The sequence below is a fragment of the Cinclus cinclus genome, chromosome 17 (assembly GCF_963662255.1).
Source record: "Cinclus cinclus chromosome 17, bCinCin1.1, whole genome shotgun sequence".
Taxonomy (NCBI): domain Eukaryota; kingdom Metazoa; phylum Chordata; class Aves; order Passeriformes; family Cinclidae; genus Cinclus; species Cinclus cinclus.
The window spans coordinates 4727381-4750260 of NC_085062.1; the positions used below are offsets into that span (position 1 = coordinate 4727381).

A 22880-nucleotide genomic window follows, 5' to 3' on the forward strand; every position below is an offset into this window, starting at 1 on the left:
TCTGGAGGGATGCCAGCCGTGGAGATGGAAAAAAGTTATCTTAAGATTCCCGGGAGGTTCTGACACGCCACGTGGACTGCAGATCCTGGGATGGGGCATGCAGGCAGCATGCTACAAGGAAGTAGGGTGGAGGGAGGTGTGTGGATGTTCCTCCCTGGGATGTAACACTGCCTGAATTCCGGGTCCCCAGCCCTGCAGCACGTCCGTCCCTGCTGTAGGGTCACATCCCATCTGCAGCCCATCTCCATCACCACTGATAAGGGAATGCATGTTGAGAGGCTGCAGGACCTTGGCAGGAAGGGCTGGAGAGGGTTTGGATGGCTTCCCTGGCTCATAAACCCATCCTGCTACTTAGAGTCAGTGCTCTTACCAATGAGCTGGTGAAATCAAACAAACCAACCTGACCTGCCCCTGTTGCCACCACCCCGACCTGCTCCTGTGGCCATGAGCTCTTGGCTCTCCCACAGCTCAGTCTGGAGGGAGAGTCACTTCAGAGCCATCAGATGGAGGGGATAAGATGATGTACTGCCGATAGGGCAGTGAAGTGTTTACTCTCAGTGTATATTCACTTAGCATCCAGATTTCAGACATGATAAGGCAGCAACTTAGAAGAGAAAGTGGAGGACATGCAGGAGGGGAGATGGTCACTGGGGTGGTGGGAGATGGGGTCTGGGTCTCCCTGCTGCCTTTTATTTGGGTATTTGTGGAAGGTGCTGTTCAGAGCACTGAGGGATTTACTCAGCAGGGGCTGATGTTGGGCTCCTTATCCACCATCCCCTCCCTGAGGAGCCAGTGCCCTACACAGCTCTGGCTGTGTCCTGTACACTGACCCCAGCAGTGACCCCATGGGGCAACCCTCTCCCTAACACCTCTGGGTTTCTCTCCCCAGAACCTCCCTCCAGCACGGTCTTTCAGGATGATGGGCCAAAGAACACCAGCGGGGACTCTCCGGCCACGTGGCTGCTGACCCAGGGGTGCTGCTGGGCACCGCTGCCAATGCAGAGCTCCCGGGAGTGCAGGGCCGAGCCACCGCTCCGCTCGCCCATGGCAGCCCCTTCCTGCCACGCCCCGGCCCGGCTGCATGGTGTGGGTGCCCCTGAGCCCCACGAGCAGTGACCGCCGGGCCCCGCTGCACACCCCCAGCACCACCACCATGTCTTTGGAGTGGCTGATGGACTGGAGCTGGTCCCTGGATGGACTCCGCGATTTCATCGCCACCGGCATCCAGTCTTTCCGCGACTGCGACGCCACGGCTCTGGTGGCCGTCGCCTGCCTGCTGGTCCTCTTCGTGTGGTACTGCTACCACGTGGGGCGGGAGCAGCCCCGCGCCTACGCCACGGTGAACGCGCTGATGCAGAGCGCCGAGGCCAACGGGGTGCAGAACGGGTTCGTGTACTGCCAGTCGCCCGAGTGTGTGCGCTGCTCGCACCACGACGGCCTCAACCAGAAACTCTACCACAACCTGCAGGAGTACGCCAAGCGCTACTCCTGGTCCGGCATGGGCAGGATCCACAAGGGCATCCGTGAGCAGGGCCGCTACCTCAACAGCCGGCCTTCCATCCAGAAGCCAGAAGTTTTCTTCCTGCCCGACTTGCCCACTACGCCCTACTTCTCCCGGGACGCTCAAAAGCACGACGTGGAGTTGTTGGAGCGCAACTTCCAGACCATCCTGTGCGAGTTTGAGACCCTGTACAAGGCGTTCTCAAACTGCAGCCTCCCGCAAGGATGGAAAATGAACAGCACGCCCAGCGGGGAGTGGTTCACCTTCTACCTGGTGAACCAGGGCATGTGCGTGCCCAGGAACTGCCGGAGATGCCCACGGACGTACCGCTTGCTCGGGAGCCTCCGTACCTGCATTGGCAACAATGTCTTTGGGAACGCCTGCATCTCTGTGCTGAGCCCAGGCACGGTCATCGCCGAGCACTACGGGCCCACCAACATCCGCATCCGCTGCCACCTCGGTGAGTGTCCGGTGCCATGGTTCACGTGTCGGGAGGATGTGGAGGGCTGTGGCCACGTCTGGGTGCAGAAGCCCTGAAAAAGCTTCTGGCACCCCATGCTCTTGGGGCTCAGACCTGCTGTGCTTGGGCCTGATGGAGGTTTTGGGGGTTTTGGTGGTGACAGCCTCCTGAGGAGAGGTTGGTGCTCAGTCCCTGGGTTCCTCGTATACCCAGGGTCTCCAGATCAGCAGGAGGAGGGTTTCACTTCACCTCCTCCTCCTGCTGACGCAAGGCTGTGGACTCTTGCTGGTGTGCAATACAGGGCTGATTTTACTTAGGGGTCTCTGAACATCCCCCTCTCTTCAGGCAGGCTCCTCTCCCATCCCGGGATGTAGGGCAGCCCGGGGTGCTGCTCCACGACTGTGTTGTGCCACTGACAGCTCCCCTCTCCTGGAATCTCGGGTGCTGTGCATGGGACATGGGTGAATGGGAGCAGAGATACTGCTTTGGGGTTTGCAAAGCTGCAAGCGAGGGTGGGGGTGGTTCCTGGGGTGTCCCCTGCGGTGGGTCAGACGCTGGGTTGATGGCACAGTGCTCCCCGCTCGGCGGGCAGGGACGGGGAGAGCCCACACGGCACAGATGGCCGGGCTGGCACAGCACCGACCGTGCCGGGGGAGGCACCGCACGGGCCCTGCTGGCAAACACCAACCGCGCCTGTTCAGCCAACAGCTCGGGTAAACACACCCAGGCAGTGCTGGCCATTTGTTTGGAATGGCAATTGATTTCAGAGCTGAGCCCAGGAGCTGCTGGGCAGCGGGGATCTGCCCTTGCTGGTGCCAGGAGGAAGCCTGTCACTGACCCCTTTCTCTGGGGTGCTGGGGGATGTGCTCCCCTCATGAGGGGCTGAGCGGGGAGAGGTTCCTGGGAGGAAGCAGTGATGTCCGAGTGGGCTCAGGTGAGCACAGCTGGAGAACACACACCCTGGGCAGAGGAAGGACATGGGTCATTTGCTTGTCCCTCCTCTGGGACTCTGCACTGGGCCAGGAGCAGACTGGTACCTCCACCTTGGTGCTGGGAACGCAGCTCTTGCTGTGCCCAGCGTTGTGTTTAAGACACAACCTGCCCTTTCAGGTAGCTCGATCTGCAAAGACAGCACAGTCATCAGTAGGGCGAGGCACTCCCAAGGATTTACTCCAGGCACAGGCAGCATTCACAGGCCAGGGCAGCATCCTGAGGGTGTGTGGGGGGGATGGAAGGGTTGCAGGCTGCTCCCCCCCCCGCATCCCCCAGCAGCTCAGCTTCCCTGTTCCAGCATCTCCAGCTGAAGTTGTTGCGCAGGGAAATGGCTTTGGGTTTTGCAGCCTTTGAAACAGCAGCTTTGTAGTCCCAGCTTTGCTGGGCAGCTGGGAGTCCCTGCTGTGCTTGCTGGGTTTGGCATCGCTCTTGGATCCATCCTGCTTGTTTGCTGCATCGTTACCTTTTGGGAGCCACGTGAGCCTTGACCCTTTTCTCTGCCATGGCTGCATCTTCAGGGCAGGATGGCTCTGCAGCAGCTCCAGCGTCCCCAGCACTGTGCGTGGTGACAGCCCCGGTGCAGGAGTTGATGTGATCAACCCCTGTCAAACTGCCTTGGCTTGTGCTGGTATTTTAAGAGAAGACCCATTTTATTTCTATGATTGTCCTTCATGTGGCCCTCACAGAGCTGTTTCCCCTGGATTTCTGTCCTTGCAGCCCTATGGGTCACCCTGAGGCAGCACCTTGGGTGGGGACTGAGAGATGGGGCAGGTCCATGGAGAGCTTGTGGCAGAGACACAACTGAGCCCATTTTCCAGCCCCAGTACAATTCCTGGTCCCCCAGCCTGACCTGGGGCAGGGTCATCGCTGCAGGGCTGGAGGAAGGAGCAGGCAGGATCTGCCTTTGGTCCTGAAGTTGGAAAATATCCCAGGAGCCTGGCTCCCTTGTGCACACCTCGGGGCCGTGGGCTCTGGGGACTGGGAAGCTGCTCCAGATATGAAAGTAGTGCCTGCGGTGCCAAGCTTGCTGGGGACAGTGAAAGAGCAGGAGGGAGCAGACGGAGAGTGCGCAGGGGCTGAGCTGCTCCGCGTTTGGGGTTCGGGTCACTCCCTGCAGGGAAGCGGCCCCTCAGCAGCAGCGTGGGGTTCACATGGAGCTCACTCTTAGCTCCCTGCTGCCCCACCACAGGGAACTCAGCACGGCCTGACCCTCCCTGTCCTCTCTCTTTGTTCCTGAAGGTCTGAAGACGCCCAGCAACTGCGAACTGGTGGTGGGGGGCGAGCCCCAGTGCTGGGCTGAGGGCCGGTGCCTGCTCTTCGACGATTCCTTCCTGCACACGGCGTTCCACGAAGGTGAGTTCAGTGTGCGGAGCCTCGTGGTGTCCCCTCTGGTGTCGGGGACAGGGGACGAGCTGGGGGAGGCACCCACGCCCAGTCCCTTCTCCTGCCCCAGCAGGGCACTGTGTCCTGTCCCTAGGTGGGAGCAGCCCTGTCCTTGCTATGGCAGGGCTCCCCATGACCACGCTCCCTCTGCCTCAGGGCGCTGGGGTATCCTGCAACCCCTTCCCTGGAGCTCCCTCAGCCAGCCCCTGCTTGCTCCCATCCTGACTTTGTTCGTGGTGCTGTCACAGCACTCCCAGCCCAGCGCAGGGCCTGCTGACACTGTCCCCGCCATAGCAGCTCAGCTTCCTTCATCACCGAGCTCTGCAGGGCTGCGATGCCACGGCCTCGGCCTCCTCTGGCCCTGTTGCAGATCGGTGCTGACGTGCCAGCTCTCCTTTGTCTCCCACGCTGGGGAACAGCCTCACGCCCGCTGGATTGTTCCTCCCTCCATCGCTGACGGAGGCTGTTCCGCTCCAGCTCTCCTGGATTAGCCGGCATTAGTCGCCCGTGGCATAAAAGCATCAGGCAGAGCTGTTCTACGCAGGGGAACGTGTGGAGAGAGTGGGAGAACAAAAGCTGTTGCTTCCACATCAGACCTACTGCAGGATCGGGAAGCACAGCTCCGTGCAGAGCCAGGAAGGCTGGAGTGGCACAGCAGCCACTCCCCGCACAGATTCACGACAGAGCTGCAAGGAGACCCTGCCTCAGGAACCTTCCGGGTGCCCAAAGCAGCCCTGGCAGGGAGGAGCTCCCAGCTGTTCTTCACACCCTCACCCTGCACTTCCATCCCTGCAGGTGCCCCGGAGGAAGGTCCCCGCGTGGTGTTCATGGTGGACCTGTGGCACCCCAACGTGGCCGCGGCCGAGCGCCAAGCCCTCGACTTCATCTTCGCGCCGGGACGATGACGGCGCTGCCCGGCCTGGTGGGTTCAGGGCAGCTCGGCCGGGGCCTCTCCCGGCACACGGCCTCGGTTCTCCCTCCCGGGGGTCTTGTAAATGGAAACTGTGACGTGTATCCGTGCCCATCTCCTTCCTCCATTGTTGGCTTCAGGGATTCTTTTCCAAGCGCCGGCGCCTCGGCCCTGCTGGGGCTCGCTGCCCCCCCTGCTCCTTCGTGTTCTGTTGCTACTGTGTTTTGCGGTGTTCAGAAGTAGAGTAACAAACCCAAGGGTGCTCGTTTGAATGTAATGTAAATTTTTTCTCGTGGTCATCAAAGGAACAACACACACACACACCATAACAGCCAACCGGCCTGCCCTGCCTGGCTGCGGTCCTGGATGGACGGACAGATGGACACTGGGGGCTGCCAAGGGCACTGTGCTCCCCCAGGCTGGGTCTGATGTGGCGGGCAGGGCACAGCTCTGCCCACAAAGAGCCGTCCTAGGACTCCTGTTTCCTCCTCCCTGTACCAGCTGGGGCTCCCCAGCCCTCCTGCTCTCAGAGACCCCTTTTGTCACCCAGGCAGGGAGCAGAGTCCATCGCCAGCCCAGCAAGGCAGGAGCCCTGACCTCCACCCTGCTGAGGGAACAGCACACGCAGTCGTGCTCTTCAGTCTGACCATTTTGGGCATTAGCAATTGCCCAAATCCCTTCCTTGCTCTATCTGCAACCCTCAGTTTTCCCAGCTCCAGCTGGGAGGCCCTGCAGGGGCAGGGATGCTGTTTGGGAACAGAGAATGGGGGTTTTGTCTGTCTGTAGGAAGAAAGGAGGTCACCATTCCTTCTGCTGCTCCATCTTCTCCTTTCCTCAAGCCAGGGCAGGCACACACAGCAGCAGCTCCCACGGACCTGACACCACCACAGGAGAGGCTCCCAAGGGGAGTTAATTCTGCAGCCTGAGCAATGATCCCCCACCCTGGGGTCCTGCCCACCCAGGGACCACCACCCTTTTCCTGCAGTCCCCCAGCACCAGGGTCTCTTTGGGGTCTGGGGGCTGGTTTATAACAACCCCCCCAAAGCACAGTGTGTGGTGGATGCTGACAGCTCTGGCTGGGGATCCTTTATCTCCCTGCCCTGCCCGGGAGGGACCAGCCCTATTCCCCAACAACTTCTTTACAGACTTTTCAGTGATTCGATTGCAAGATAAGGCAGAGATTTCAAATACATCTGAGATATTTTTTACACCCGTCTTGTTACAGACTACCTGAAGTGCATGATTTCTACACGCATTGGCTACCTGGACACAGGCCCTGGGGAAGCAGGCTGGCTCTGTCCAAAGGTTGGTAACATTCATACAGTGGATAAGCAAAGATTATCAATAAACAGTTGTGCTGGAAACAGAACGGGCTTTGCCTGCTGCTCTAATGAGTCAAGGGTCAAGCAAACACTGAGGGGTTGGGTTCTGCTTATCTGGCTGTTGGTGGGGAAAAATGACCTGGAAAGAGCAGGAGCTGCATGGTTGGAGGGGGCATGGGCCTGTTTGCCAGTGGTACAGTGAGTGAGGGTAGTGCTCGAAAATGCCCAACCCATGGAAACTCTGTCCTGACCAGTTACAGCCTCCCAGACCTGGACTTGGCCAGGTTGGATGGGGTCCTGAGCAACCTGGTCTCGTGGGTGAATCCTTGTAAATAGATATTTGAGCTCCTTTCCAACTCAAACCGTTCTGGGATTCTGTGATGTCAGTGAAGCCCAGGCTACCAAGGAGCACAGGGAACATCTCCCGCATATTCTGCCTGCCAGTGGGGCACAGTTGTGGGTTCCAGCCCTGCTGCCTGGCCCAGGGCAGCAGAGACTGTCTCCAGCCATCCCCAGGAGCAGCTGCATGCCTGAAGCTCCCCACGCCCCACAGAAGCCATCAGCCTTGCCAGAGCATCCACAAACCATTTCAGGAATTGCTTCCAGCTGTCTGCACTGATGCATCAAAGGCAGCAGCTTCCCAGGAGCAGCCCCAGGGCAGAGGGTGCTGCTCGAATCCCACCCAACTGCCTGAAAACCAACGCCTCACCCGCTTAAGAACAAAGCCAGCTTGGAGGGCAGAAATTGCTCCCCAGAGCCCCCCTGGCCCTCCCTGGCAGTACTCAGCTACTCCTCATCTCCTGATGCTCAAAATGCCCCATTTTTAAGCATCCTCTCCAGCACAGTCATCACCCCGTGGGCTGAGAGCTCTCTGGGTGCTGTTCCCTCCTGACCAGCACAGGGCAGGCGTGGGCTGGGTGGCCAGGCAGGGGCTGGGTGGGCAGATGCAGCCCGAGTAGCTGAAGGAGCAGAGCCAGCCCAGCTGTTCCCGGCCGGCAGACGGCTCAGCAGATTGCAGTGGAAGATCCCTGATGACAGCAGGCAGCAGCATCCATCGTGCCTGTGCTTTGCTGCTGTGCCAAATCTCCCTCCTGTCCCTCTCAGGCTTTTCCTTCCACTTCTCTGTGTTTCTTGTTAGAACACACAACCACTTCCCAAGCGCCCAGGCAGGATCCAGGCAGATCTTCCTGGGGAGCAGAGCAGGCTGGAACTGTTCCTAGTGCTCCAAGGTTTCCTCTCCTGGGAATTGCAGAGGGAACCCAGATCTGCTGAGGGCACAGAAGGGACAGGCAGAGCAGCATTTCCCAGAGGGGTCGCTTGGTTCAGCTGAGCAGGGATCCCAGAGCACACAACCCTCATCCCTCCTGCCCCCTCCCACCCCGTGAAGCATCCCTGATGTTCTTCCTCACAATGTTCCCTGTGCTTCCTCCAGAACAAGAGCAGTTTGTCCATCACCCAGTGGAAGTGTGAAGGGAAGTCACCAGGGAAGCAGCGCCTTATCTTGTGCCATCTTCCACATGGATGTCACTGAAGCAGGAGGTCACCAGGGTGGCTCCAGCTCAGGCTTCTCACAGTTTTCACTCCTACGCTGCCAACAGACTCCTGACAGTCCTTCCATGCCCAGGATGGGAGCAGTGCCACACAACTCTGCTCCTGCTGAAACACCTCCTCAGCTGCCAGGCCTGTGCCCAGCCAGCCCTGAGCAAGCAACTGGCTCATCCTCTGGAGTCCTCTGAAATTCCCAGCAATGGCTGTGGAGCAGCCCTGGCATGGCAGAGTGACCTTGGGAACTGTCTGTGCTGGAGTGGGATCAGAAGCTGTGGCAGTGGTGACCTTCCCGTGCCCAGCTCTGATGCTGGCATGAGCCTGCTCAGCACCTGCCCACGTTGATGTCTCTGCTTACCATCTCTTAGTGACATCAGTCACACATCTAGCCCTCAGGAAGCTTCCAAGCAGCTGCTCTGCAAGAATGATTGAACCAACAGGCTCTCCCTGTTCAACCCCAGCACTGCAGGAAACACCTTGGCACGGAGCTAAACAGGGAACAGTTCTGAGAACCCAGCCATGACACCAGGAACCACAAATGTGACAATAACGTGACTCTGGCTGCTGACACAGAGTGCTGGGATGAGCCCTGAGACTCCTTTATTTCCACAGTCACACTAAGGGGTGTGTCTGCACCAGCAGCAGGTTCCAAGCCCAGCCAAACACAGGTATCCATCCCTCAGTCTAAGCAGCCACCACAGGCCCCCCCTGGCCACCACTGACTGGAGATACTGCAGCAGAAAGGGAACAGCTGCTGAGGGGATACAAAACCTCTTTGGTTCCATCAGCTCAGAGGCAGCTTCAGGGTCTGCAGGGTGTGGGCAAACAGCAGTAAGAGCAGTGAAGTGAGGTCCTGCAGCAGAAGGGACAAAGCACAAGGCTGAGGGACACTTGGCACCACCATCACCAGCCCCTGCATGTCCAAGTGGGCACAAGGAAAGCAGGGCTGGGCTGGACCATCACTGACCAGGGAGGTGTGGAGGGACAGGGACATCTCTCCAGAGTCACCTATGACATAAAAACCTTCTGGGAGCAGCCAAAGGGGGATTGTGAGCTCTGCAGCTCTTGTTCTACTGCCGTGTGAGAACAGGCAGGCACTAACCAAAGTAAGGCACTAGGTCATGGCAGGATCATTCCCATGGATTAAGGGATATAAATAAAGCCAAAGTCTGACCAGGGCAAATGCAGGCACAGAAAATGGCTGACTGACATCTCTGAAAGCCAGCGCTGCCTGGGTGCTGTGTAACTCAGAGCAAGGTGAGGCTTTACCTCAGATCAAGGCACGTGGGGAGTCTGCAGAGCACCAAGAGAGTCCCTGTAAAGTCCATGTAAACCAAGCACCCCAAGATGCTGCGTTCTGTCCTCAGTCTTTGGTAAATGCTGTCAATGACACCTGTACTGGCCCAAAACGTGCTGCAGGACAGGGCAAGGACCGTCCCTTCCTCAGGGCCAGGCAGGCTGGAGACTCCACAGAGGCAGGGCAGGGCCTCCTGCCTCTGTTGGCATGAACAGCTGAGATTTTCCTTACTGGAGATGAACATTCCACAGGGCTGAGCTGTTTTCCGAGCACAGCAGCTCACAGCAGGTTCACCCCATGCTTCAGCAGCTTCTGCTTGGCCTTGCTGGGCAGGCTGAAGGCACTGTCATGTGGGTTGGGGATGCCTGAGTTGCGGAGTGGGGCTCCCAGCTGTTGGAAGTAGGTCTCCTGGACTGGATTCCTGCAGGCATACACAGCTGTGGAGGCGTTTCTGGAGGGGCAGGGAAAGGCAGGGGTCAGATTGACAGCTCTGGGCAAGATTCACAGCTGGGCACAGGGCTCTCAAGTTTTGAGAGGAAGTTTCAGGTGTCTCAGCACAGGAACATGGAGCTGAACAGGCACCAAACCCCTGAAAGCTACAGGGAACCAGACACTCCTTCTAAAGAGTCCTGGCATCCTTAAAAGGGAAAGTGGGCTATCACAAAATCATTTTGTTTGGGAAAGACCTCCAAGACCATCTAGTCCAACCTGTGACTGAGTCCAGCTCAGTGCTCTGGACTGGGTGACAAGGTGGGGATTGGTCACAGGTTGGAAACGATGGTCTGGGAGGGCTTTTCCAAATTAGATTCTGGGATTCTGTGTGTGGCCACACTCCCAAGATTGCCCTTGCTGCCAGCCCAGCCCAGGACACCACAAGCCTGGAACGCTCTTGTGCCTGACATCCCTCCTCTCCCACTGCTGCTGGCCACAACCAAATCCCAGCACAGCACCTTGCAGCAGGAACCATGGTGTTCAGTCACAGCTGTGATGAAGCTCAGACAAGAGTCAGATTCAGTAACCACCAAAGCTATGATCAAAAACATTAATTAAGACTTAGAATTCCCCCTCCCAGAGTATTCCCTGCAGGAGGGCTGGCAGGGAGCAAAGCCAAGGACCCTGGATTCCTCCTTGAAGGAGGAAAGCAGCAACTGCTATGTTTGCTGACACCCTTCTGTGACAACTCTCCATAAAAGAAAGCAGTTTTAGTCATCTTGTTACTCAGGCTGATTCACACATGGAGTTGCTTTTTTCGGGGTAACAGGGAACACACCAGCTTAGCCAGTCAGTTTAGATTGGATTTAAGGAGCCAGTGAAGCTCATGCTGAACAAGGAGTTCTCCAGCACTGAAGTGTGTGATTCACATTCCCTTGGCAAGCGGTGCCAGAGCAGTGAAACTGTGTAATTCCCAGGAGCATCTTTAATTCATCATGGTTTGGGCAAACAAGCAGGACCAGGCAGGTGGAATCTGTGCACTCCCAGCTCAGTTGAGGAAAGGGGTGTCCACTTCAGCCATGACCATGGGTGTCAGGAAAAGCCCTGGATTTTGGGAAGGGCTCTGGCTGTGATAAGAACATTCTGCCTGGCGCATCACAATTGAGTTTGCCACACATATCACAGTGTGTTTCCAACCCAACAAGCCATGCAAGAAAACAATATCTAGGTTGCCAATTCTGGGAGCCTTTGGCTCCCTGCCGAGACACAATTTTATTAGGAACAGCTAAATTTAAAACTGCGTCTTAGAACCTTATGGTGCCAGGAACTGGCAATTGTGTGAGTGTTGCATCTTAATCCAAGCCATGGCACCACTCAGCTGTGCCCTCAGTCCACCCTCCTGGTGCCACTGAAACCTCTCAACATTCAGGCAGAGCAGGAAGGAACCCACAAATCAAAGCAAACTTATGGAATAAAGCCACGTGACTGGTCCTTGGGTGTGATCACAACCTGTGTCAAAACCCAGGCAAGCCTGGAAAGGGGTTCTGCCCTTCTGTGACCACCCCTGTGCCTGGGACAGGAGGGTTGTGAGCAGCCCTTACCTGATGATCACTTCTGAGGCCGTGGGGAGCTGGCTGAAGTCAGAGTGGATGAGTGTGGCTGCCCTCAGGAAGTGCCGGTCCAGGGGCCCGGGGGTGTGGGGCAAGTTGGCTGCACAACAGGAGAAAAGAGGGTGTTAAAAAACCACTCTGCAGTGTGTCCCTGCTCACTGAGCAGGAAAAGGCTCTGGAGCTCACCACACACCCTGGACACCTGTAGAATAGGTTGGGGACACCCTCCATCCCAACAAAGCTCTCCCAAAAGTGCCTTTGATCTGGGCTCTGTGGTGGGAGCTCTGCTGAGAAATGCTCCCGAGAAGGTGTCTGAGGCATGAGAAATGGTTCCCATAAACCCCATTCTCCTCACTGTTCCCTCCTACAGAAGATGAAAGCTCACCTGTGAGGATGTTCTGGATACAGTCATAGTGTGTGAAGCTGTAGTTTGTCCTGGCTGAGGCTGAGGAGTCCTTGGGCAGAGTCTCCCTCAGGTGAACCTCGAGGCCGTTTAGGGAGGCCAGGCTGCTGTGGTACTGCAGGCAGAGGGAAAGGGAAAGCTCAGAGCCTCACCTATGCCTCACCTGGGCTTCAAGGAGGTGCTGGAGGCAGTTCAGGTGACAGAAGGACAGGACCCTTCCCCGCTCTGCTGTCCAGGCTTCCACCTAGAATGTCTGGGAAATTTTGGCACAGAGGGAGTCACAGAGCTCCCAAGGTGAAGGGAGCTCTGAGCAACCAGGATGGGCTTTAAGATCCCTCCCAACCCAAACCAGTCTGGGATTCTACGACTCAGGAAAGGGCCCTCCAATATGAAAAGCAGCCATTAAGCCACCTGATGCTACTAATTACAGGAAAATTCAAGGCCTCATTAATTTACCATCAACCATTACTCTCCAGGGCTCATTTCACATGATTTACAGCCCCAGCAAGGGACATTCCTTTGCTTACACCGGGCAGTACAAACACACACAACAAAGCACTGAATGAATGCCAAGCTGCTGTTCTGGATGGATTTTTCAGTAGCCCAGAGGCCCTGACCATGCTGAGGCTCCCTGGACACAGGCACGGCACAGGCAGGAGTCCTCCACCACTCCTGGGAAGATTAATTCCATAATCCTCATCCTGCCAATGTGCTTTATCCTACTGGCGAGAGGATCAAGCCTTTGTTCAGCAGGACAGCAGTGCCTGGCCTGCCCTTGACCCCTGTCACAGCACAGATTTTCCCTTCTGTGCAGTGAAATGGAGGGATAAGACCTAAAGAGCAGCAGGAGGCGAGGCCAAGAGCCTCCCACTCCACAGGGAAAGTCTGGGATAGAACCCGCCCTCCCAGAGGTTCACAGCTGCACAAGTAGCATATTTTACCCTTCTTTGGTGTTATCTGGGGGCCTCAAAGCATTCAAAAAAACATTAATTATAACACAGCTTTGACATCCCTAAGAGCTGAGGGTCGTTTTTAACCTACAGATAAACAAAGGCACAGACAAGCTGAGGTTGTGCCTCAAATCCATCAGCAGCAGAGCACAGCTGCACCTCCTCAAGCACTGCTCTCCCTTCTGGGACAGTGGGACATGCAGGGCACCTCTCCTAAGGAATAACACACCTGCACCCATGGGAGGGTGCAGCAGAAGAGCCCAGTCCCAGCTGAAATCCAAGTTGTGTGACAGTGCAGTTCTGGTGAGATCCAAAAGAAGGGTATCTAAGATGGAAGCAGGATGTTTGGGAAAAGAGGAACCGGAACGGAAGGAGAGCTTGTCAGCCCCAGGGCAAGCTACCAAGGAAAATGAGCTGTGCAATAGGGATTCCACTCTCCAGCGTGACAATTCCCACCTGCCTGTGTCCCCCCCTGCTGTTCCAGACCAGCAGAAAGGGGACAAAGTGCCATGTCTGGTGCAAAGGGCCCCAGCTGCATCATCTGGGCTCAGCTGATTTGGCAGCAACCCCAACCCAGGCACACCAGCCCTGCTGTGCAGAGCAGACATTCCCCAGCTCCCGGGGTCCCAGGTGTCCCACCGCCCGGAGGGGAAGGAGCAACCTTGAAGCTCTGCATTAGTCTGAGCTTCCCTCCACCTTCCAGTCTGGCTGGGTAAGGAAATTAGGTTGTTCCTATGGCAACTGGCATATCAAACAGGGCTCTGCAGCTTTGACTCAGCTCCTGGTAGGGAGGCAGAGGCCAGGCAGCAGCTCTGCAGCTGATGCTTCCCAGGAAAGATGGGGGGCTGGCACATCCTGTCCCTGCAGCACTATTAGCTCTGCTCACAGGGGAGCCTGGGCACCCAAACCCTACCATAGGGAAATCTGGGATTGTTCTGTTGTTACCCGGGCGCAGTGGCCACACGGCATCCCTCTCCCCATTCCCGGGGAGCAGCCTGGAGGCTCCCACAGCCAAGGGAACCTCTCCAGGTCTGTCTGCGGTGCTCCCCGAGGGAGAGGCGGTGACGCGCAGGGCGGGGGTTTAACAGAACCATCCTCGCTTCCCAAAAAGCACCGAGCTGACGGGGATCCCCAGCAAATCCCAGCTCCAGCGCGGGCCCCTGGCAGCCCGCGGGTGTCTGTCACACCCACACAGCTCTGCTCCGGTGCCGGCACTGCCAGACAACAGCAGCACCGGGAGCTGCCTGTGAGACGCGGCTGTCCCCGCTCCGCTCGCTCCGACAGCTCCCACGCAGCCACGGCTGCTGAGCCCGGAGCTTGGCACAGCTCCGAGCAGGTGACGGAGGCATGGGGAGCACGATTCAATGCTCCCTCCTCAGCTGTGACCCCCGTGCCCCCCAGCAGTGCAGAGGTTTCCCACTCACCACATCCTCCACGGCGCGGTGGTCCCGGCACAGCTGCTCCTCAGCCAGCAGTGACAGCACCAGCCCCTGGATGCAGTGAACATAGAGGCTCAGCTGGGCTGGCTCACTGCTTCTGCTACCCAGCCTGTCCTCCCTGCTGCTGGGACACGGCCTGTCCCCTGCAGGGTCACCGGGCAGAGCCTCCTGAACCCCTGGGAGCAGCAGCTGCCTTCCACTCTGGAGCTGTGCGTGTCCAGCAGGGCCTGGACAATCCAAGCCCCACATTTGGTCACCAGCTGTGCTGTCACTTCCTCCAGACACATGGTCCTGGCTCACACTCCATGGCTTGTCCTGCTCACTGGATTTTCTTCTGCTCAGCTCCCTGGCAGGAGAGGGAACAACTGGACTGTGGCTGACTGAAAGGGAATTTTGGGAAGCACAGTGACCAGCATCAGAATCTGCAGGGGATTCCGCCGTGTCCTTGCTCTCCTGCTCCCAGGAGTAAGGGTTGGGAAAGGAAAAGCCTTCCAGGTATGGACCTGTAGTCCAAGCACATTCAGTCTGGAGTGAGGAAGGGCTTGGGAGCTGCTCTGTGTCGCTCTCTGAGGGGAAGGACGTTTTCCTGCTGAGCTCTGAGCTTTCACTGCCTGCTCCACTCAGTTTTGCAGCTGAAGAATTCCTTGAGCCGGCTCCCATTCCAGAGAAGTCCATCAGAGGACTTGCAGGGCTGCCCAACTGCACAGCATCTCCTGGGGCAGGTGTGCCTGAAGCATCCTCATGGGACTCCTGCACAGAGATTCCATCCAGGGCTTGGTTTTCAAGAGCTCCTGTTGATTCTGGAACTGACTGGGAGCAGAGAGCACTCTCCTCTCCTCCGGGGCCTGCTGGGGACATGGGTGACCTAGTGGGAGATGAAAAGAGGATTAAACACTGAGCAGGACCTGTGTGGAGTTATCCCATAGCTGATAACCCCACTGGCTCCTGGCACTGATCAATGGCTGATCCATCCCCTGCTACAAAGACACCTGGGAAAAGGATGGGCCAAGATCTAACACAGGTGAAAAGCCTGGGAATCTTACACTGCAGGCTCCTGGCAATGTCCCTCACTTGTCCACAAAGCAGTGCTGTGAGCTGAGGGACAACAGATCACAGCTGCTCACAGCAGGGATATGGACACAGAAATTCTGCCCAGCCTGAGAGGCCTCAGGCAGCTCCAAATGCAGTGTCAGAGCCTGAGTTAGCTCTAGGGAAAACAGTGACAATGGCAACAGGGACACAGTGCCTCGTGTGTGCTCCTGCTGCAAATTCTGCCCCCAGGTCAGGCTGGGCTCCTACCTGGCCATCCATTCCACTGGGAAGTCCCGGAGCACGGAGACTTCCTCTCCTGTGAGGAACACCGGGATGATCCGGACACCCGGCGGCAGCAGAGACTCTGCAAGAGCAGGGGAGGAGTGAGGAGTCAACAAACATGTCCCAGCTTAAAAACAGAAACCAAACCTCATCAGCCCAAAGGCTTGTGCAGGAGCTGCAGGCCTGCCCTGATCCTGCATCCCAGCTGAGCTGGGCAGCCTTTTCCCACCCTTCCAGCATTTTGCCATCCTACTCATATCCTTCATGCACAGTTAAAGTTCCCCTCAGTGTTTCCACCCTGGCAGATCATCCCCACACTGATGCTAAGTGGGGATGGCTGGAGGTTTGGACTGCAAGCACCAGCCATCTGTTGTCATGGCCTGGCAGTGGCCAAGTGGCCACGTGGGGAACTGGAATTAAGGCAGGCGTGGTTGGGAATCTGCAGAACTGGAATAAAACCCAAAAGAGCAAACCCAGCAGAAGGAGCCGGATCTGATCACACAGCACAGGCTGGCTGGTGGCAGCAACACCCTCTGGGATATTCTGGAGATAGTCCAGCAATCCCAGTCTGGGATTCTCTGTGAATCCCAGAGAACCAGCTTGTGCTCCCATGCAAGGAAGGCAGCCCATAGGATGCAGCTGGATGCTCACCAGGCTCTTGAAGCTCCTCAGCTCCAGGGTCACTCTGCAACAAAAGCCAAGAATCAGCTCTGGGGACAGATCAGAGACACCAGGACACCTCTGTCATCCTCCCAGTTCCCCAAGGCCACAGCAGACCCCCCAGCAAACGCTGGGAAGGGTTTTTGTCTTAGGGAGCACTCAAAGCCAAGGGGACCTTCCCAAGAACCAAAATACATCTAAAAGTCAGGAGAGAGCCCAGATTTATCATCACCACCTGCTCAGGGTACAGAAACACCCTTTATTCAAGCAGAAGAACAGCAAAGGCTGCCTTCATATCTGTGTACTGATAGCTTTTTTATAGAAGATCTTGATCACATAAATAATTTTTGACAAGTTTTAAGGCAAATGATAACTGCTGTTTGTTCCTTTCAGACACTCATCTGGTGGATTTCCCAGTAAATACCAAAACTTGTGTAAAAAGCCAGTCAAAACATCACATAAATGAGAACTCACAAATTCAGTAAGTTAAAGACATAAAAAAAAAACCTAATTCCTAGTGCAGAAGTCTTGGAACCTTTTTCAATCATGACTAATAAAAGCTTTAAGCACCACCAATTTGTCTTTCCCCGTGGTGACACATGCAGAACTGTGGGACAAGAGCTCCCACACCACATCCTTACAGGAATCTGCTTGCAGGGAATGTGCTCAGTACCTTACCTGGCCTTGGGACTCGCTGCCCTGCAGGAGGACTTTGGCAGTGAGTGGAGGTGGCAGCTGGGTGCTCACAATCCTGAAAGGACAAAGGAAAGTCAGAGAAACAGAGAATAGTTTCGCTTGAGAGGGAACTTAAGAGACCATCAGTTCAGAGAACTCTGATAATGACGTTTGGTGACAAAATATCTCTACCAGACAGACCAGAGACACAAAGAGACACACTCTGGTGTGGGACAAGGCTCCCAGGTCCCTCCTCAAGTCAAATGTCCAGGTGCCTGCACTCTCAGGTGCTGCAGTGACTCACTCCAGTGTCCTGCCTGCAGCTATGAGGTCACTCCCTGGCAGATGCTCTACCTCTGGCACATTTCCAGTGCTCGTAAAAGGTGTCACTGGAACAGTTGATGCCAAAGGAAAATGGCACATGAGTCCTGCTGCCAAGGAATTCTCGGAATTCCCCACCTCCTGTCTTTCAAGGCCACCTTGGAGGCTTTCCTTGAAGTCATTCAGTCATCTTTGATTGAAGCTGGAATTTCTCGTGGGAAATCCTGGCTCATCCCCCTGTTCATTTCCTGTCAGTACAGTGGTCCTGGCCAGCACGTCAGACAAACCCAGGGACACACAGACACACCTGCACTGAGCTGCACATCTGCAGGGAAAGCATAGCTGGGAAAGCACAACATCCACTCATCTCCCTTTTCCTTGGTGACTTCCCCCTAAAAAGCCTCAGAAATTCAGTCCTCACATCCTGCTGAGTATCAAAACCAGCAGATTTCTACCAAAACCCAAGTCTTGAACTCCTTCATGGTGATGAGCACAGATAACCTTGGAGAGACTGTTCACAAGGGCCTGGAGTGACAGAACAGGAGGCAAATGCATTCAAACTGCCAGAGGGCAGGGCTAGATGGGATATTGGGAAGGAATTCTTCCCTGTGAGGGTAGGAAGGCCCTGGCACAGATTACCCAGAGAAGATGTGGCTGCCCCTGGATCCCTGGAAGTGTCCAAGGCCAGGTTGGATGAGGTTTGGAGCAGCCTGGGATAGTGGAAGGTGCCCCTGGCTGCGACAGGGGGCGGAACAGGATGGGATTTAAGATCCCTTCCAATCTAAGCCATTCTATGATCCCATGATTCCATGAACCACTCAGTCTCAGTGACACACAGACAGACAGGGACTGCCTGGCCTGAAGCTCAATATTCCTGCCAATAACCAACAGCAGTCCTTGACCCCTCGCTCTGCTCCCTGGATGCACTCCAGGATCCAAGCCCTGGAAAGGGGTGGATTTAACCCTCCAGGGAACACCTGATTACTTACAAGCCTTTGTAGAGGATGCAGCCTGCCAGGACATGGGGAGAGCGCTGGCACGTCTGCAGGATGAGAGCTGCCTTCAGCAAAAGCAGGGGATCCACCTGGACAGGGAGAACCAGGGCAGTGAGGCCACAGTACCCTGGAAAACCTCAAAGCAGCAAATAAACAAACCCCAGTGGCACTGGGGCAGCTCTAGAGCCAGGCACTGCAGAGGACAGGCTCTTACCTTGGTTTTGTCCAGGTGCCAGAGAGAATTGAAAATCCTGTGGAGGTCACTAGTGTTTTTTTGGATGTGTTCAATGTACCTGTCCCACTCCCTGCTCAGCTTCTCCTGGGAAAACGCCTGTGGGTGACAGAAACCCCCACACTGTCACTGCAAAGTGTCCATGCACTTAGGATGGGAGATGCAATCCACGTGGGACAGGGCCCGCCAGGATAAGGTCAGGAAATGGTGGGAGACAATACTGAGGGGGAAACTGCTTAGGGTGAACATCTGGGAAAGGTTCAGCAGAGCCCCACAGGACCTCAGAGCAATGGTCACTTTTCCAGGTCCCACTTCTTGGATGTGTGACCCTTGGCAAGAGCAGGGCAACACAAAGGAACATTCAGAGCTGGGAAGTGTTTAAATCTCCCCAAAAATCACCGTGTCCCCAGTCCCTCGTTACCAGGTCTCTCATTGCCATGTCTCCAGTCCCTCGTTACTATGTCCCAGACTGTTGTTACCCTGTCCCCAGTCTCCTGTTACCCCACTCTCCTGTTACCATGTCCCAGTCCCCTGTTACCGTGTCCCCATGTCCCCAGTCCCTTGTCCCCATGTCCCCAGTCCCTCATTACCACATCCCAGTCCCTCGTTACCATGTCCTCATGTCCCCATTCCCTCCTTACCATGTCCCCAGTCCCTTGTCACCATGTCCCACTCTCTTGTTACCATGTTCCCATGTCCCCATGTCCCCAGTCCCTTGTCACCATGTCCCAATCCCTCGTTACCATGTCCCCATGTCCCCAGTCCCTTGTCACCATGTCCCAGTCCCTCGTTACCATGTCCCCATGTCCCCAGTCCTTCATTACCATGTCCCCAGTCCCTTGTCACCATGTCCCAATCCCTCGTTACCATGTCCCCATGTCCCCAGTCCCTTGTCACCATGTCCCAGTCCCTCGTTACCATGTCCCCATGTCCCCAGTCCCTTGTCACCATGTCCCAGTCCCTCGTTACCATGTCCCCATGTCCCCAGTCCCTTGTCACCATGTCCCAGTCCCTCGTTACCATGTCCCCATGTCCCCAGTCCTTCATTACCATGTCCCCAGTCCCTTGTCACCATGTCCCCATGTCCCCAACCCCTCATTACCATGTATGCCCCACGCACAGGGCCCTGGTAGAAGGTGAAGAGGCCGATGAGCTGCTCCAGGAGCCGCTGGCAGCTCACGTCAGGCAGCTCCACAGCACAGCCCAGAACCTGCAGCAGACACAGCAAGGGATGGAGAACGTTGCTTGACAGAACTTGGGCACGACAAGTAAGAGCAACTCTCATCGCCTTCACACAAGGACAGGCAACTCTGTGCAGGCAAACACCCCTTGGAATCACAGTCACAGGAAAAGCAAATGCAAACATACCCACACAAGAGTCCTGGCACAGACAGGATAAATAAATATCAGAAATGCAGCACTTCAGACATACTCCCTTCCCACGTTAGATGACCTAACTTGGTGCTTTAATAGCTGAGAACATTTTCCTGAAACTAAGTACTTCAAAATATTCAAATTAACTCATTATTTATATTATGATGATGCTCAATTTAGTTTTTGAGTTGCTGAAACAAAAGCAGCAGTGCCAATTAAATGGAGCTGACTGGCCTTAGCCCAGTTCCCAGGGGATGGTTTGGGGCACTTTGTCACAACTGCCACATGCTGCTCTTTATATACTAAATGCCTGAGGACACTGACAAAGCTCTGGGCATGCTGAAGGTCAGAAGAAAAGAACAAGCAGACTATCAAACAGTGACTGTGTCCTTACAAACTGCAGCACATGGAATCCCGTTATGACCCATCCCTGGAAGTGTCCAAGGCCAGGCTGGACAGGGCTTGGAGCAGCCTGGGACAGTGGAAGATGTCCCTGACTGTGGCAGGGGGTAGAACTAGATAAGCTTTAAGGTCCCTTCCAACCCAAACCAGTCTGGGATTTTGGGACTCTTTTTCCGGCCAATAATATCTTAAGAAATCCCTTTGGGTGTGGGCACAGAAAAGAGGTACTTGAAATTTTTCTGCAGGAAGCTGAAGCGACTGCCAGGCCACAGAAAACAGAATTTAAGTTACCTTGCAGTGAAATTTTTGCACTGCAAGGACTCTCCCTAGCTCTTCCTGAGTGCAGCCCACACCCTGAAAAATAAACCCTCTTTGTCTCATCCAGTCCTTCAGCCCCTGGCTGTTTTCACACTGTGACTGCTCCAGAGCTGCTGAACTCACCCACAGAAAGTCTCCATCCACCACCACGGCAAACTTGAGCTTCCTGAGGCGGACAAGGCTGGGAGGAGCCCCAGAGATCTCAGTGAGGCAGCGAACAACCCCGGCCATCTGCCCACACAGCAGCTCCTGCTGCTCTGGGATGGTCTGTCAGGGAGCAAAGGATTTAACTTCCCATTAAAAGAACTAAAAAAAAAAAAAAAAAAAAAAATCACTGCTGGTTTTAGGTATAAATAAAAAGTAATTATCGTTTTAACTCAATATACAGGAAGGGTTGTCAGGCACTGGCACAGGCTGCCCAGGGCAGTGGTGGATGCACCATGCCTGGAAGTGTTCAGAAAATGTGTGGGTGTGACACTTGGGGACATGGTTTAGTGATGAAGAGGGTGCTGGGTTCATGGCTGGACTTGATTTCAAAGGTCTGTTCCAAACTTAACAGCTCTGGGATTCTATAAATCAAACTCAGTAGAACAGGCAAATTTCTGGGAGAAAAATAATTGGATTGCTTTTTCCAGGCAGCACAAGGGCCTGGGGCTTACAGAGAGGAACTTTCATGCCTTGTGTGTGTTTATTCCATCACCAGGACAGACCTGGGCTGTGCTGGCCCATTCCTCAGGGAGGGAGCAGAGTGTAACTCCATTGCTGTAAAACCCCAAGCCTGATGGAGCCCAGCCCTGCTCCACCTGGAGCTAATTGATAATCGGGATTTCTTAAAAAATTTCTTAGAACTTTTGTGACTACTAAGTAAGGATTAATCCAAATCACCCCTCCCAATCCAAAACCATCAGCACTCCTTTACAGGTATGAAATAAAGCAGACATTACCTGGGAAGGGTAAAAATAACAGATCCCAGCACTCGTAGGATCCCCCTCCTCCTTCACTTTTGAGCCATCATAAAGGAAAAAATAATTCCACCTAAAAATATTGACAGAAATTATTGTGTATTTGAAAACTGCTACCCTTCTCCCTCTCCTTTCTATTTCTTTGGAAGAGCAACAAAAGGTTATTGCAAATGGAAGTATTATGACTCTTTGCACAATCGCACTGAGTTTACACCCAAAAGCAGCACCAAAAAGGTCTCTCATTACTAAATTTAACCAGTTTTGTGAGTTTAAAAGAGGTTCTATAACTCCACCTCTCAGACATGTGGAAGAAGTGGATTTGTGAGCTATTGTACGCTCAGCACACCAGATAATTTATAACAATCCCGTGTGCTGAGGGTACAATAATCATTATAATTATCAAGAATTCCTACCCATATCCACCCCAAACAGCTCCTGGGTGCTGCCTGCAGCAGGAGCAGGAGACAGTGGGGTCCCTCTGAAGATGTGATGTCATTCTGCTCGTAATTTCTCGAGCGCACGTATTCAATAACATTTTTGTCCTGTCCTGTCCTGTCAGTCAGCACCAGGACACAACGTCGGAACGAACTCGGTGCGGGAGTTCTCCCGCAGGAACAGCCCAGGTCCGGAGCAAAGGCTGGCTCAAAGGTGGCACCGAGGAACCTGCCGGGCCAGCAGCGAGAGGCTGGATCCGCCCCACAGCCCTGGAGCGACCCACGGACAGACACCGAGCTGCAGAGCCCCGGGGACCGCCAAACTTCACCCACGAGAGGGGACAGCAATCAGCAAAGGGACGAAGGTGCTTCCCGGGGCAGCGGCGCGCGTGGGTGGGAGGCGGCGAGCGGGGAACGGGAAGCGGGGCTGGGAGCGGGGAACGGGGAACGGGAAGCGGGGCTGGGAGCGGGGAACGGGGCTGGGAGAGGGGAACGGGGAATGGGAAGCGGGGCTGGGAGCGGGGAACGGGGAACGGGGCTGGGAGCGGGGAAGAGGGAACGGGGCTGGGAGAGGGGAACAGGGAACGGGGCTGGGAGAGGGGAACGGGGAACGGGAAACGGGGCTGGGAGCGGGGAACGGGGCTGGGAGCGGGGAAGAGGGCTGGGAGCGGGGAACGGGGAACGGGGCTGGGAGAGGGGAACAGGGAACGGGGCTGGGAGTGGGGAACGGGGCTGGGAGAGGGGAGCGGGGAACGGGGCTGGGAGCGGGGAACGGGGCTGGGAGCGGGGAGCGGGGAACGGGAAGGGGCTCACCATGGCGCGGGGCCGGGCGCGGCGGGACGGGCCATGGCTGCGGGAGGCTCCGGCCCGGCTCGGGGATGCTGCGGGCGGTTCCGGGATGCTCCGGGGATCCCGCCGCTCGCTCCCGCCGCCGGTTCCGGGAGCGCC

General features: G+C 55.8%; 2 protein-coding genes across 2 annotated transcripts; one reads left to right on the forward strand and one right to left on the reverse strand.

Moving 5' to 3' along the window:
* The first annotated feature begins 1081 nt into the window (after nucleotides 1-1081).
* Nucleotides 1082-5242, forward strand: ASPHD2 (aspartate beta-hydroxylase domain containing 2). Its single transcript, XM_062504617.1, has 3 exons — nucleotides 1082-1961; nucleotides 4194-4307; nucleotides 5133-5242. The coding sequence occupies exons 1-3, from the start codon at nucleotides 1082-1084 to the stop codon at nucleotides 5240-5242; spliced, it is 1104 nt and encodes a 367-aa protein (XP_062360601.1).
* Nucleotides 5243-9690: 4448 nt separating this feature from the next.
* HPS4 (HPS4 biogenesis of lysosomal organelles complex 3 subunit 2) lies at nucleotides 9691-22780 on the reverse strand. Its single transcript, XM_062504264.1, has 13 exons — nucleotides 22746-22780; nucleotides 21481-21571; nucleotides 20660-20803; nucleotides 19545-19652; nucleotides 18425-18541; nucleotides 18205-18299; nucleotides 16898-16970; nucleotides 16211-16244; nucleotides 15545-15641; nucleotides 14231-15110; nucleotides 11839-11971; nucleotides 11445-11553; nucleotides 9691-9862 (listed from the first exon to the last, which is right to left on the reverse strand). The coding sequence occupies exons 1-13, from the start codon at nucleotides 22778-22780 to the stop codon at nucleotides 9691-9693; spliced, it is 2088 nt and encodes a 695-aa protein (XP_062360248.1).
* Nucleotides 22781-22880: the final 100 nt, after the last annotated feature.

Coding starts and splice junctions, on each gene's coding strand:
- ASPHD2 (XM_062504617.1), top strand. CDS start 1,082: ATGGTGTGGGTGCCCCTGAGCCCCACGAGCAGTGACCGCCGGGCCCCG. Junction 1,962..4,193: donor CCGCATCCGCTGCCACCTCG/GTGAGTGTCCGG, acceptor TTGTTCCTGAAG/GTCTGAAGACGCCCAGCAAC. Junction 4,308..5,132: donor GCACACGGCGTTCCACGAAG/GTGAGTTCAGTG, acceptor CCATCCCTGCAG/GTGCCCCGGAGGAAGGTCCC.
- HPS4 (XM_062504264.1), bottom strand. CDS start 22,780: ATGGCCCGTCCCGCCGCGCCCGGCCCCGCGCCATG. Junction 19,653..20,659: donor TGGATGGAGACTTTCTGTGG/GTGAGTTCAGCA, acceptor TGTCTGCTGCAG/GTTCTGGGCTGTGCTGTGGA. Junction 11,972..14,230: donor ACCGCGCCGTGGAGGATGTG/GTGAGTGGGAAA, acceptor CTCTGCCTGCAG/TACCACAGCAGCCTGGCCTC.